At 37.9% G+C, this 15248-nt stretch overlaps 1 protein-coding gene across 7 annotated transcripts in view; it reads left to right on the forward strand.

Annotated features, from left to right (window-relative positions):
• Positions 1-15248, forward strand: part of ATP8A1 (ATPase phospholipid transporting 8A1) — a 248531-nt gene that overhangs the window by 42688 nt on the left and 190595 nt on the right. For all 7 annotated transcript variants that reach the window (XM_017544905.2, XM_017544903.2, XM_017544902.2 and 4 more), the window contains one exon: positions 153-198. In XM_017544905.2, the coding sequence (XP_017400394.1) occupies positions 153-198 (46 nt within the window). The remainder of the gene's footprint in view (positions 1-152; positions 199-15248) is intronic.

Here is a 15248-nt window from a genome sequence, read left to right on the forward strand (position 1 = left end):
CCCCCATCAATGTATACTTTAACATTGACATGAATGAGAAAGGATAAAAACCATGAGAAACTTAAGCTACATCTTTTTTGGTATGGGTGCTCTCTTGTTTTATTAATCTCATTCACATTTTCACAGTTGTTCTTTTTGCTTTTAAACTTTAGAAACGACATAAAGCTGATAATGCAGTGAACAAGAAACAAACACAAGGTAAGAATTTTACATGTTTTTTTTTTCTGATATTTGTCAGATACACTTATAGTAGTATATACAAAGACTTCAATTAAATATAGTTCAGTTGTAAATACTCTGCATCTCAAGTTTTTGTTTCAGGGTAGATTGATTTTTGCTTTGTGGCATTTATTAAGATGACACTTAAACTCACTTTAGAGTGATTTACAGTCATAATACTTTTGAAAGCCAACATTTTAAATATATTTAAGTGCTTCATAGCAATATGCTCTCAAATACAATAAAGTCTTCAGTTGTTTCAGCAGTGTTAAATATTATTGTCTTTATTTTGTTTGTAATCTACAGATGTTATTCTAGAAAAGATATATAGAATATAATCATATGTGATGTCACATGAGTGAAAAGCAGCTCGGAAACACTCTGAGTTATATGTGCCAATTGGACAGATACTCCAGAAATAAAAATTAAAAAAAAGAATACAACCAGGCCTATTTCTGTATAGTGCATGGCATTGTGGCATGGCTCTTTTTGGATGGGGCTCATTTTGATACAGCCAAAAGCAGAATGATCTTTAATGCAAGCAAATTGGCCATCATGCTCTAAGATTTTTTTTTTCAATGCCCAGGAATGTGAGAAACAGACGTCTTAGCTCATTTCTGAGTTTGCCTCATTTGAGAATCTCATCTCTGAAGTTCTCTGATGTGGTGAGGATCAGTGATGTTTGCCAACATTATCTGGTGTTTAAGAAGACTATTCTTACACTGCTGATATTTCTATGGAGCCCTATCAAAAATTCCCTGCTTCTTTTTCACCACCTCCCACGAAAGGCATTATATGCTGATTTTTAATACATTTAAGGAAGATATATTTACTAATTAACCCAATTTGCAAAATAGTGAGATTATTTTATTATATAACACATAAGAAAATATAAGGTGGGAACTTCAGCTTACAACTTATGAAGAGCTTATAACATATTTGTTGAAATGGGCACATGAAAAAACATGTAAAAGTGCAAAGAGATGATCTGTGTGGAAGGTGAAGGATTTGGACTACATGATCTCAGTTCTCTTCAGATTTTTGTGGCAAATCATGGTTCCTATGTCAATGCTATAGAAATTGGTAATGAAAGAAAATTGTGGTGTATCTTGAGCTAGACCTTGAATTTTAGGAGGACATGGGATGAACAGAGAGGAAAAGAGAAGACATTTTTATGTGTGGGTTGAGTGGCAAAGGAGAAGAAGGGTTTTTTCTGAACAGTAAGGAAGAAGACTGTAGGACTGCTTTGCTGAACCATTATTAGACTGCCAGGTGCAACAAGGAGATTCATATCTTGTTGCACCTGGCAGGGAAACAAACACATGATTCAAAAGGTAGGCTGGGGTTGAATTCTATAGGGTCTTGAATGCTAAGCCAAAGGGATTCGAACATTTCTTGTGTATACTGAGTAGCTGTTGAAGGTTTATGAGCCAAAACGAGACAGACTGAATATGTGGGTTAAAGATGGAAGGCAGAATGAACTAGAGTAAAGGACTGTTAGAAGTCTGGGACAGGGCTACTCCAGGAGTTTAGTTGTGAAGGGATAACCACAGGAATTGAAAGGGAAAAATCTAGATGTTTCAAGCCTGGTATTTTTGACAATATGCAGTTTTTGCATTTGTTGCCATATTGTTCAGAATATTCAGTAACAGCTTTTGAAACCGAAGTACATACATGCTTTTCCAACCCGTAATGTATCTTGTAGCAGAGTGCTCCTATGTTCAGTGACTGGCAGTTACTGATTTTTGAGCCTTGGCTCAAGAAGTCAACATAGTGCAGTTGAGTGTGGTCATCACAGCTGTGATGACTTTGAGCTACCACACAGGTTCTCCACCCTTCTGGGTACTTACCTATCTCCAAAAAAAATTCCTTTGTCTGTCATTCAGGTAAAATTTTATTTCTTGATTATCCATCTTGGTTCATCAGTCCCCTTCGTAGATTAACAGGATTGGCCCTATGGATAAAAAGGAGAATAGGCAAGTGAGAGGGAAGGCTTCTATAATAAATGTATATAAAACTCAATTCAAAAATAAAATATTAGGGCTTAACTATAAAAGCCATTTTAGTCAACAGAATACACTGCGCATCTCTCGGTTTCTCATCCTAAGATTTAACCAATTGAAAATCAAAAATAGGAAAAAATAAAAATAACAATTAGGCTGGGCACAGTGGCTCACACCTATAATCCCAGCACTTTGAGAAGCCAAGGTGGGTGAATCGCCTGAGGTCAGGAGTTCGAGACCAGCCTGGCCAACAGGGCGAAACCCCATCTCTACTAAAAATGTAAAAATTAGCTGGGCATGGTAGCACACACCTATAATCCCAGCTACTCAGGGAGGCTGAGGTAGGAGAATCACTTGAACCTAGGAGGCGAAGTTTGCAGTGAGCCGAGATCATACCACTGTACTCCAGTCTGCACGACAGAGCAAGACTCCATCTCAAAAAAAAAAAAACAAAAAAATTAGAAAGTACAGTCCTCCCTCAATATCGATATGGGATTAGTTCCAGGACCTCCCATGGATACAAAAGTCCATAGATGCTCAAGTCCCTTAAGTAAACTGGTGTAGTATTTGCATATAACCTACACATATCCTTTCATATGCTTTCAAATATTAAAAAAAAAGCAACAATAAAAAAATACAAATTTAAAAATATAGTATAACAACTGTTTACATAGCTATTTACATATTTAAAATTTACATTATATTAGGTCTTATAAGTAATCTAGAGATGATTTAAAGCATATGAAAGGATATGTGTAGGTCATATGCAAATACTACACCAGTTTATTTAAGTGACTTGAGCATCTATGGATTTTGTATCCATGGGAGGTCCTGGAACTAATCCCTCATGGATATTGACGGATGACTGTACTTTCTTTCGGACTATATGAGGTAAGTCCTGTATCCAAGAAATTACGGCTTTTATGTTGGTAGTTGAATTTGTTTCCTAAGAGAATCACATCTTTTTGTTTTTCCCTTTGCCTTCTTTGAGTGTTGGTCTTCTTTGTTTGGCAGTTGATAGGAGATAACAAAAATGTTCGAGTAGGTTACTGTTTGCTGTCTGATAATTCAAATTGCTTAACGTGAAAGCCATCTGTTATTAGATCAGAATGAAATTCAATTTGATTTTCTAAATTGAGGCAGAAGTGGGTGTATAGGAGTGGGAAGGGAGGAGTATTTTTGACAGGTAATTAATTTTTGATGGACATTAAAGCATCCAACTCAAATTTTCATTTTGTCAGTGTTTATCAAGTCCATATAATGTGTAAGAGGACACTTTTTCCTCAAATATTAACCCTTTTGTATTCACAGATAAATGAATATTTTCTTCTTACATGAGGCATCAGAGGGTAACACTCATTCCTTGGCAACTTCAGAAATATAAACGTGCCATTTTCTTTCCAACATTTTCAACCATTGAACTGAAAACTGGTACCTATTCCATGCCTCATTTTCACTGATAAAGTAACTCAATCAGGAATTGAATTATGGAGCTGAGACTTAACTCACAGCCTCACAGTTGTCAACACTGCTTTTGGAAACAAGCCATTTCTTGACCCAGAGATATATAAGTTGGTTTGATTAATGATTCAGTGACCTGACCAATATAAAATTGTGTATTATTTTCTAAAAATCTAGTTGCAGAGGAAGGACAGAGTAAATTGACTCTCAGAAGTCCAGGGATGTGAGTGAGTCTTGGTGAGTTTTATGGTCCACCCCTTCCAGAGCATTGTGGCTGCTTCTCTTTGCTCCAGTATTTTTGTTATGTGATGGTTTGTGCATACTAGATAGAAACACTGTAGAGGGGCAGTCCAACTCTTATTTAGCTTTGTGTTCCCAATAGCTCCCAGACCAGGGTCCTGTCTTAGCAGGTGCTCTCTATGTGCATGGTAATTGATCGAGTAAATGAACTACTCTCTGGTTAAATACTTGAGTATAGATAATAAAGGAAGAAGAGAGACTGGAAGTCAAGGAAGCCTTCCTGAAAACTCATTATTTGGAATGCAAATAAGATGAAAAGCAGTATTTTCGTAACACTGTGTCTCAGACTGTCAAGGTCACTGATAAAATCCTAATATAGCAGAAATTCTTGCCACTTTTTTGCCTTCTCTGTTAAGTCATTGTATTATCATTTAACCCTTGCTTCACCTCTGTAAACACAATATTTTGTCTGCTTATCACTTCTATTACTCAAAGCACTGTCCTATTCAGAATGCCCTCGTTTGCCTTGTATCTAACCTTTGTTTCATTTCTTCTCTTCCGTCGTTATTTGAACTCAGATTTTGGCACAGCCTCCTCCATGTTTCTACACACACATGAGAGGCCATCTCTCATTGTTTTCTCTGAGCTGAGTTGTTCTGCCAAATGTATCTCTGCAGAAATTTATAAGTTACAAATTTATAATTGTCATTATAATATGTAAATTGAAGCCAATTCCCATATGAATTTATTGTGGTGGTTGAGTTAGTTTTTATTTTAACTGGTAAAAAGTTGCTGTCATTTTTTATTGGAATGCTGTGATGTCTACCTTGCCGGTATTTCAAGTGGAATGACAGTTTCATCTAAAATCACATCATGGAGGCCTAGGAAAGGAAAGAGTTCAGGTGCAAACTGAGGTATTTGGGAAAACTTTTAAATGCCTCCTAATGAGTAAATTTGCTTTTTTAAAACGCCAGTTTTATTGCCTGGAGGATGGTCTGCATACATTCTGCATATGAGAATGTATGGGAGATAGAGCTACCATCTCTGGCACCCCATTGATCAACTGGTTTGATACTAGAGTTGAATGAAGGCTACATTGTTTAATATTGTACATTATTTTATTATGATAGTAAGCATTAGATTAGAGTAAGTATTTAATACAGCAGTTTTGTTCTAATTATTTAGAAAAGGGCACATGAAATTCTTTTAAACTAGGGGCATAGCTAAAAATAATAAATCTACTCATACTCACCTATATCTTCCTTCCCCAGAGCTACATCAATCAGCCTTTCCTGAATGGAGTTGAGTGAGTGATGGCTGATAGCCACTAACAAGGCTACTTCTCTGCAGGGCACATAGTTGCTTATCTCCCACTGGAAACCATTTCACCTTTAAAGTCCTTTGTGAAAAAGGTGTTGAGTTGGTGTGGATTGAATGTGTTTCAGGTTCTTAAGCATGAAATGACCTACTAGCAAGGCAGAGTTCATCAATTCATTCAGGGGTGTATTATGTTAAGGGACTTAAAATAGCAACATCTTTCTGCGTGCTGAGAAAGAGAGTATTGCTCCTTTTCTTTGTCTCTCTGGAGGTACCCCCACATCTGATCCATTCAGTAGACCTGAACATATATTCTGCCATGTGTGTGTTGGCTTACCTGTAAATGGTTTTTAGAAAGTCGTGTTTCCATGATCCTAGGGACTTAAAATTGAGCATATTTATGACCTAAGTAATTTCAGACATCTATAAGATTTTTAATATTTTCAGATTATCAGAAAGATCTTAGTATTATACAAATACTAAGATCTAACAATTAAACTGATTAGATGTCTTTAGCAGTAGCTCTGGATGGAGAGGAAATATTTGTGGTGAAAGACAGCCCTGGGTTGCCTTTCATTGTTTTATTTTTAAAAGTTGCACGCAAAGGAGCAAAACCCATTGGGGAAATTTGGGATGATGGTTCAAGTGAGAAGACTGATTTTAGGGTTTGCTTTGACTTTGCTCTTCACTTTATTCTTGTATGAACATACTCTACTCACACTGCCTTTTATTTTTAAATTTAAACCAGGTGGTTTGCTTTCATGGGAATTTTTCTCCTGATTTTGCCAGACCCAAATAAGTTACATTAACATATTTTCTGGGAAAAATGTGTGTGATTCAAAGTTGGAACATTTGTTATTTTACTTCGGAAAGTCATTATTGAACACCTTTTTTATGTAGTACCCTGTGCAGAAAATGCAGAGAGAAGCCAATCATGCTTGCCATACAGGAAATTATAATCTGGTAGGGAAGATAAGATGCAGACTGATACAATTCAAGGTAAAAAAAAAAATAATGTAACAAGGGCAGAATGAGAGATGTAACGATTCCAAAATACCATCTGAGGGGTTCATGAAGTAAGAGTGGAACTTTGGTTAGCAGAGATGAGGGTGGCAGCTGGCAGTGATAGGGTGAAAGGACTAACATGAGCTTTTCCGTGGAAGTGGGAAGATGTGAGGTGTACTCTGAAAATAGCAAATAGTCTGTTGAGGCGGGGCATAGAATATGTGTCAAGAGAAGATGGGAGCAGGGACAGGAAGGTAAGTCAGGGTCATTTTTTGGAGTCTTTTAAAAACCAGGGTGAGGAACTTGGATGGAATTCTGAAAAATATGGATTGGTTTCCTCTTCTACTTTTGAAAGAATTTGACAGCTGTATGGAGAGGTGGTAAGGAGAGGCACAGAGAGACTGATTTTCTTATTGAGGAGGAGGACAGGCTGTGTCAATTAGAAGACAAAGGAAAGCACACAGTGGATAGATTCAACTGGACATAGCAACAGAGAGACACTCAATCCAATACCAAGTGCTGCTAAATCCAAGGAAGACCAGGACTGAGACACCCACTAAATCCAGCACTTAAAATAAGTCACCGTTGTTCATTGTTCTTATCTAGAGAGTAGTTGTAGAGCTCTGAAAACTGAAGCCAGATTGGAAGGAATTGTGGAATGACTGATGGGTGAGGCTGTGGAGGGAGATTTTTCTTTCAAAGAATTTCTCAGTTAAAGAGGAAAAAGTGAGGGACTCATGACTGCGGGCGGGAATAAGAGAAAGCGTTTTGAGAATACAGTATTGCTGGTCCTTGTACTCCCATCACATTGTGCCTCTGATATTGATGTTTCACAAGCCATTGGTTCTCAAATGTGATTGTGCATCAGAATCCCCTGGAGCATTTGTTAAAAGACAGATTGCTGGGATTCACACCTAGAGTTTCTGTGGGTCTGGAGTGGGGCCCCAGAGTTTCATTTTTAAACTCTCAGTGACACTTCTGGTGAGGGGTCATACTTTTAGTACAGCTCATTTCAAGGTGGTATAAATGAGTTGATAGAAGTAGTACCAACCAATTCGACATCAATATATGTCTTATTATATGTATTACATGGTGGAGAGAGGAATTTAGGAAGCTTCCATTGTCTTTTATGTCAGTAGATACTAATGGTTCAGCCAAGCACCTAGCGGTTTAATGTAATCTTTACAGGCAGGTTTCTACAGAAGACTCTTCCTGTGCCATGTCAGTTTGCTACCACATTGAAGCTTTTGCCCTAAAGTTGTCTTTGGAAGTAAGGGTCTATATAGTGAAGAAATTAATGCTTTAATGTTGACATGTTGGCTTTTGCCCAGGTCAAAGCCATAGTCTCAGCTATGCTCCAGTCCTTCTTGATGACCTCAAATTCCTCTTAAATGCTGACTCAGAGAGAGGAATTGGAACACACTACATTTTCTGTGGTTTTTCTGTTCTTCTATGACAACAGTAGTGCCCATTGTCTTTTGGATGACTAGCCTCATTTTACCCACTTACAAAATGATAGGCTGGGCACAGCAGCTTATGCTTGTTATCCCAGCACTTTGAGAGGCCAAGCGGGGGGGCGGGGGGGTCACAAGGTCAGGAGTTAGAGACCAGCCTTACCAACATGGTGAAACCCTGTCTCTACTAAAAATACAAAAATTAGCTGGGCGTGGTGGCGCACACCTGTAATCCCAGCTACTCAGGAGGCTGCAGCAGGAGAATCACTTGAACCTGGGAAGTGGGGGTTGCAGTGAGCCGAGATCATGCCACTGCACTCTAACCTGGGCGACAGAGCAAGACTTCTTCTCAAAAAAAAAAAGAAAGAAAGAAATGATATTATTGTCCAGGTAGGGCACCCCAGTGACACTTTTGGCAGTGGCCCAGTGGTAGAACATACTGATAGGGGTGATGGGTGGGTGGCAGGCTTCTCTCAGAGAAGCTGGTGTTAGAGTGTAAGTGAGCATCCGCACCTGTGCAATATTTGATTGAGTCCTGAGAAACTGGCCACTTCCTCCAGGGCCTTCGATTGAGGAATTCAGGATGTAGTCTAACAGAATGTTTTCATTTCAAAAAAGAAACCTACGACAACAAAGCTGTTACCTTGTATCCTGCTAAGTAAAGATAAGTTACATTTTAGGTAATTGTTAGTCTGAGCTGTCCCATGGCAGGACTGTCAGACTAATTAGGCTGTTTGAAAACTATAGCAGGTGTGTTTGGGTTGGAACTGGGAAGAAGTGATGGAGGATTTTTGCATTTAAAACAATGAGTTGTCAAAGCACCGTACCACTGGCCATTCTGACAATCCTGTCATAACTTACTCCAACTTCCCTTCACCAGCCTTCTTTAATCATCTCCTCCAGGCTCACCTTCTTAACTCTTTCCACATGTTAGAGGAAAATCATCTTCCTAAATGAAGGTTATTTGGAGGAACACAGTCATCTCCTTGTTGAAATCTAATCCGGTTAAATTGTGACTAGTTTCTTAAACACATTCTAACTGTGCAAAATTACTTTGGCCTTGGCTGTGTAATGTGAAGTTTACTTAATTCTCTACTGAAATGAATACATTAAAAAAAAAAAAGATAAGAAAAGAAAAAAAGAAAAACTCTAGAATCAGAATAGCAGCTCGGTTACTTTTGGCCCAACAACTTTAAATGCTCACAGGCCTTGGCATTGTTGCTTGCTTTCTCTAAACTTAGGTAACTGCTGGGTCAGAGGAGGTCAGTGATTTAAAAATAGCTAGATTGCTAATTCAGTGACTGGCATAATACATATGGTAGTGTTTATTTTCATTGTTCTAAGGACTTGGTGTTTAAGAAAGATAACAATGAATTATAGGATTGACTTGTTTCCTTGGCCAGCATTCAAGTCTTGATTTGTACGAAACTTTTTTTAATATTGTGAACACATTTTTAACTTCACCACCAAAGTATACTCATCTATGTTCCAAGATGAGTTTAGTCTCAGGTTTGTGTATTTCCTTTCTTCATTTCTGTGTTCTGGTTTTGTGTTTCAAGAACAAAATGAGGATGGGTTAGAATTATGTCTTCATTTCTAAGGAGTCTACCAGCACTGCAGATGGCGCAGGCCGAGCAGCAAGTGTGGAGCAAAAAGGTTCTGTACTACTTTCAAAGAAATGTTACTCTATTTACTTAGGATTCCAACTCAGTGTAGGGATGTAAAGGTATATGATAAAGGTATACTTTGATTAATCTAGACCGCTACTGCCTTCAGAATAAGTATCAAATACTCATCAGATTGACAAAATTCACGGAATTGATGTTTGTACTTGTCTCAGTTTATGGTCAGTGGAAATTTATACATTGCTGGTAAAAGTGTGAAGTGCTGTAGATTCTTAGGTAAGTAATCCGGTTGTATGTGATAAAATTACAAACTCAAATGCCCTGGAGTCAGCAGTGTTCGTTGGGGCATTCTCTCTCATAGTATACAATAATGTGAATATATTTCATTGCTGTGGTAGTAGAAAAAAATGGAAGCCAGAATTTGCACCGGGAGGAGAATTGTTGAATGCTTTATGATGCAGCTGTTGTGGAAAGTTGAGTTGTCTCACACAGGGTGAGGACAGCTCTGTGCCTGTCTCTAGGACACCTGGAAGTGTGATGCTGAACACTGCCTAGGATAAGGATGAGACGGACCAGCCGGTGATTTATAATGTGCTGTTTAAGGTTTGAAACTCCCTTGTAGCCACCCAAGACTAGCTTCTCTACTTAGTTTAAGCATATAGAGATTGATGGCTTAACTAGTTTAACTGGCTACACTGTTTGCCTTGGCCAGTCAACCAGAGGGTAGAAAAGATCCCACTGAAGACTTTCTCCTGGGCTTTCCTAAAATTAAGATTTTACATACATACGATGGAACTTCAAAGTCCATGTTGAGGGTAAAAGAGAAGGGATCCTGGGGAGCTGTGCCTGTCAGTCTCCCAGGATTCTGATACTTTTCTGGGCTTTTATTTTCCTGCTGTACCCCTATTCCTTGCCTTGAGTAAAGTCTTTTGTGAATATGTTCTGTGAAGTCTTGTGAGTCTGCTTAATTGTCCAACCCATTGTAATTGATACATCTATGCCATGGGGTATTTTCCAAAAATGAGTTAAATATCTCTGCTTTTCATTAAAGTATTTATGACATGTTGAGTGGAAAAGCAATTGGCAGAGAAATTTCAAAAGGGAAAGAGAAAAGAAGAATGTCCATGTTTGTCTAGAGAAGGGTGTGCAATGATTCGTCAGTTAGTATTCCTTACTGTGAGAAAGTGACCTTGAGAAGAGGAACGTCAGCTTTCACCTTGTATGCATACCTGTCTCTCTGGAAACACGTATTGATTTTGTCATTTGGTAGAAAACATTGAATATTCAAAAGTTTCTTAGATGTGTAAATTTGGGTAATATGCCACATTTTTCTAAGTCTTTCTCCAATGATGGATTGAGAGGGAACATTTGGGTGGAGAGGAGAATGCACTGTTTGGCTGGAGACAAAGGTTTGTAAAAGGTCGGTTGGAGAAAGGAGGTAAATAAGTTTGAACCTGGAGAGAAAATTGATCAGAACACGGTTGAGGGAAAATGAGCATGTATAGAAGATGGAGGCATCAAGCAGATTTGGAGGAGCACAGCAGAAGTGCAACAGATTTGGAGGTGGCTTTCCATGTAAGTGCCACTGGCTTCTACTCTCCATTATTAAGACTCCCTGGCATCATCTGTTGGATCTGAGAAACCTGTTGTGATACTTCCCATGTGTTAAGCGGAGCCCAATAAAGTGGATCAGGGCTATTTTTACATGTGAACTAACAAACATCTGCAAAGTCACAGCATATTGAGGAGGGCTAGAATAAATTACAGAGCTGGAAAGGGGGGGGCCTGAGCTGATGTCAGAGAACAGTTTGTGTTAGTGCCTCTGAGGGTTACATAACCATTTCTAACTGCTTGCACTGAAAATTGGTTTAGTCACTTATAAAACTGAGAAATCTATTTTAAGCAAATGTTTAAATAGTTCATTGGCATCCTTTCAGATAGCTATTTTTTAATTAAGCTATAGTTCACATACCATAGAATTCACCATGTTAAAGGATACAGTTCAGTGGTGTTTAGTGCATTCCCAAGGTTATGCACCGATCATTGCAGCCTTAATTCCAGAACATTTTCATCACTCCAAAAAGAAACCCTACACATGTAAGCAGTCTGTCTGCTGTCTTTCTGTCTGTCTTTCTGTCTTGCTTGCTTGCTTTCTGCCTTTTTTCCTTTCTTCCTTTCTTTCGCCCCTTGCAATCACTAACCTACCTTTTGTCTCTATGGATTTGTGTGTTTTGGCATCTTATGTACATGGAATCATGCAATATGTGGCCCTTTGTGTCTGGCTTCTTTCACTTAGCATATCTCTGATTCGTTCATGTTGCTGTATCAGTCCTTACATTCTTTGTACGACAAAATAACATTCCATTTAATGGACATACCACATTTTATTTATCCATTCATCAGTTGATAGACATTTAGGTTGTTTCTACTCTTTGGCTGTTATGAATAATGTTTCATTGAACATTCATATACAAGTTTTGTGTGAACATATGCTTTTCATTCTCTTGGGTATACACCGACTAGTAGAATTTCCGGGTCTGTGGTAACTGTGCTACTTTTTGAGAAACTGCCAACGTATTTTCCTATATAACTATTTATTAAATGTCATGTACATGTTGTTTTTAACATGAGCTCTACTAGGTAGTAGAGTTCCATCTTTGGTAAGTCTATAACTGTTACAATGGTTTTATATGATCTTATAACAGATAAGAATATTAATGGATCCAGCATTCCACTCAGCTAGTACTTAGCACCTTTATGTTGGTGTGTGCTATGTGATAACACTGGAACAGTACCAGTGTGTATAATAGAGAAGGTTTCTTTTGTCATGGATCTTACAATCTGGGGAAGACACAGCCCTGAAATAATCCTATTTAATTAAATATACAGTAAGACTGTGATGCTGCGGTAAGTGCTCTAAAGGAAAAGTACATGGAGCTCATTTAGATTTGGGTGTGAGGAGGAAGGACTGGGTGTCAACACAATGTAACCCGAAAAAGTGCTGTTAAAGCTGAGATCCAGAAGGTGTGTTTATGAGTTAATTAGGTGAGGATGGAGGGAAAGAGCATTCTAGACATAGAAGCATGTGCAAAAGATTTGAGGCAGCAGAGAGCATGGTGCTCTCACTACAGAGGGCATAAGGGAGGGTGTGGCGAGAGTGGCAAGAGGTGATGATGGAAAAGAGTCAAGCACTGCTTCATAAAAGGCCTTGTAGATTTTTGCGTTTATTTATGAGCCTAGTGTTCTGAGCAAGGGTTGACTCAGTCTAACTTGTGCGTATGGACCGGTACATAATAATATGTAATTATTACATATATGTAAAATCATCATAGATAATCCTTATTGCTACATTGTAGAAACTGAATTTGAAAGAGATTAAGAATGAATGCAGGAAACTATCCTGTGGCTATTACAGACTTCCAGTTGGGAGGTAGTTCCTTGAGCTAGGAGTGCTGATATTGGTGATGATGGAGAAGATTTTAAAATATTGGCAGATTTTGACATGCTGAAGGCATAAAATCAACAGAACGTTTTTAGTGGTAAAAATTAATTCCAGATTTTCAAAGGCATTTTTCTACAAGAAAGAGTTTTAAAAAGGGATAAACAGCAAAGCGTATGAGCATAATAAAACTGCCAAAAATCATAATGCAGCATTGTTAACAAAGAGAAATTAAGTTGCTTTGCAAGTATTGCCACAGAAACAACAAAACAAAGGTTAAAACAACTATACTAAAACAAATAAGTGCATGCAACAAAATTACAGGATGACAAGGTCATTGTACAAAAACTTAATGCATTTCTAAATACTGCCAATGACTGGAAAATAGAATAAAAAAATAACCCTTGTGATATTAAGAGAAAAATAAAATATCAGGAATCAAATCTAGTAAAAGGCCCATCACTGAAAACTATAAAACATATCCAAGAAAAATTAAGACATAAATAAATGGAGAAAGATAGCTTGTCCATGTATTGGAAAACTTGAGACCCAAATGAAATTCCAGGAGATAGTGTGTTCCCTGGAACTTAGTCCTCCTGAAGCTTTAATCCTCATGTCAAATATCTTGATTTTAGAAACACTGAACACTGATAGTTTTTGTTTTTTTTTTAAAAAAACAAAGTATTATAATTGTGAAAATTACTAATATGAGATAGGATCAGAAGGAAATAAATGGCAATAAGGAGCTCTAGATACTATTGACTAATTTTTTCTAAATCAATCCAAACTTACAGCACAGTCATTCTGTGTCAGTTGAACTTAGGTGTAGTTGATTTGAAAAGGACTTTACCATCTCTCTTTGTTACTATCTCTCTTATTAAATTGTGACCACTGGGTTACATGATTAAAAGGGAGTGTGCTCTCATTTATTCTTTTTTTCTTTTCTTTTTTTCTTTTTTTTTTTTTTTTTTTTTTTTTTTTGAGACAGAATCTCACTGTGTTGCCCAGCCTGGAGTACAATCTCAGCTTACTGCAACCTCTGCCTCCCAGGTTCAACTGATTCTCCTGCCTCAGCCTCCTGAGTAGCTGGGACTACAGGTGTGTGCCTGTAGTCCATGCCTGGCTAATTTTCTTTGGTATTTTTTAATAGAACCAGGATTTCACCATGCTGGCCAGGCTGGTCTCAAACTCCTGACCTCAGGTGATCTGCTCGCCTCAGCCTCCCAAAGCCACTGTGCCTGGCCCTCATTTATTCTTTATGCTTTGTTACAACTGATTTTGAGGAAAACACTGTTGGACTCTAGCAGAGACAGCACCTCTTGCTTTTCTACCAGAGGCTTTTTTGACTCTGGGTCAGATGCTCCAAACCCTACTGCTCCATGGGCAACATAGAGCCAGGGGATTTACTCCTGGGATCAGTTTGGGTGAGCTCTGCAGGCATTAGAGTTTTGTGTTTCGGGATACAGGGATCAATTTTAGGTGCCTGTGCTTTAGCTCCGTGGTCTGTACCTGTGTAAGTACTGTAAAAATTGGCACTTTAACTTGTTCATACAGTTAAGATAGTATACCAGAAATACTTTTAGTTCTTTAGCTTAGGATGATTATTATTTTATAAATTAATGGAGTTGATTCACCAAAATGCACTGTGAGATACTCATTTTATAACCATCTGAATGTCCTATATGCCAAAAGTGCTGCAAGTATAAGAAATAAAAGAAATAGCTAAGACACAATGCATGTGTTCAGGAAATTTAGAAACATGTAAAGATAATTCAATTAAATATTGTGATACTGATTTCAAGACATTTTTGTTTGTAATTAATATTAAATTTGCTATTTAACATTTTGGGGATTATTACCATTGTGTTACTTTTAGAGGGTTCAGGCGTCATCATTCCCAACATCCAAAGAAACTGAATCAAATATTTTTCTACCAAAAAATTGTCCATTTTCAAATATTTACTGAGTAGCTACTTTGTGCCAGGTACTGTGCTATTTCCAGGGAATATAATGTTAAATATTAAATGCTTTCCCCTCATGGAATTTACATCTGGATAATTTGTTGATGGGCCTTGACATATTTCTGTTGTTAAGTAAGTACTAAGTGCTGTGCCATCTACCTCACAGGCTCTTATTCTGTTTTATATTTTTATTATGATTTTCTACTATTTATTAGCATATTCAGTGTTACAGCACAGATATATCACAGGAAAAAAATGTCTACTGGTTAACCCTACTAATGGGAAGCAGTAGTGAAACCCTAAGAAATACCTCCCCGCTCCCATCATAATTTAATAGTAGCCTCCTCTTTTGGCTTTTTTTTTTTCTTTTTTTTTCCAGAAAACCAAATATAGAAAATTTGAGTATTTAGGGCTGGGCGCACTGTTTCACGCCTGGAATCCCAGCACCTTGGGAGGCTGAGGCAGCAGATCACTCGAAGGTCAGGAGTTTAGAGACCAGCCTGGCCAACATCGTGAAACCCTGT

The sequence above is a fragment of the Cebus imitator genome, unplaced genomic scaffold (genome assembly GCF_001604975.1).
Source record: "Cebus imitator isolate Cc_AM_T3 unplaced genomic scaffold, Cebus_imitator-1.0 Scaffold173, whole genome shotgun sequence".
NCBI lineage: Eukaryota > Metazoa > Chordata > Mammalia > Primates > Cebidae > Cebus > Cebus imitator.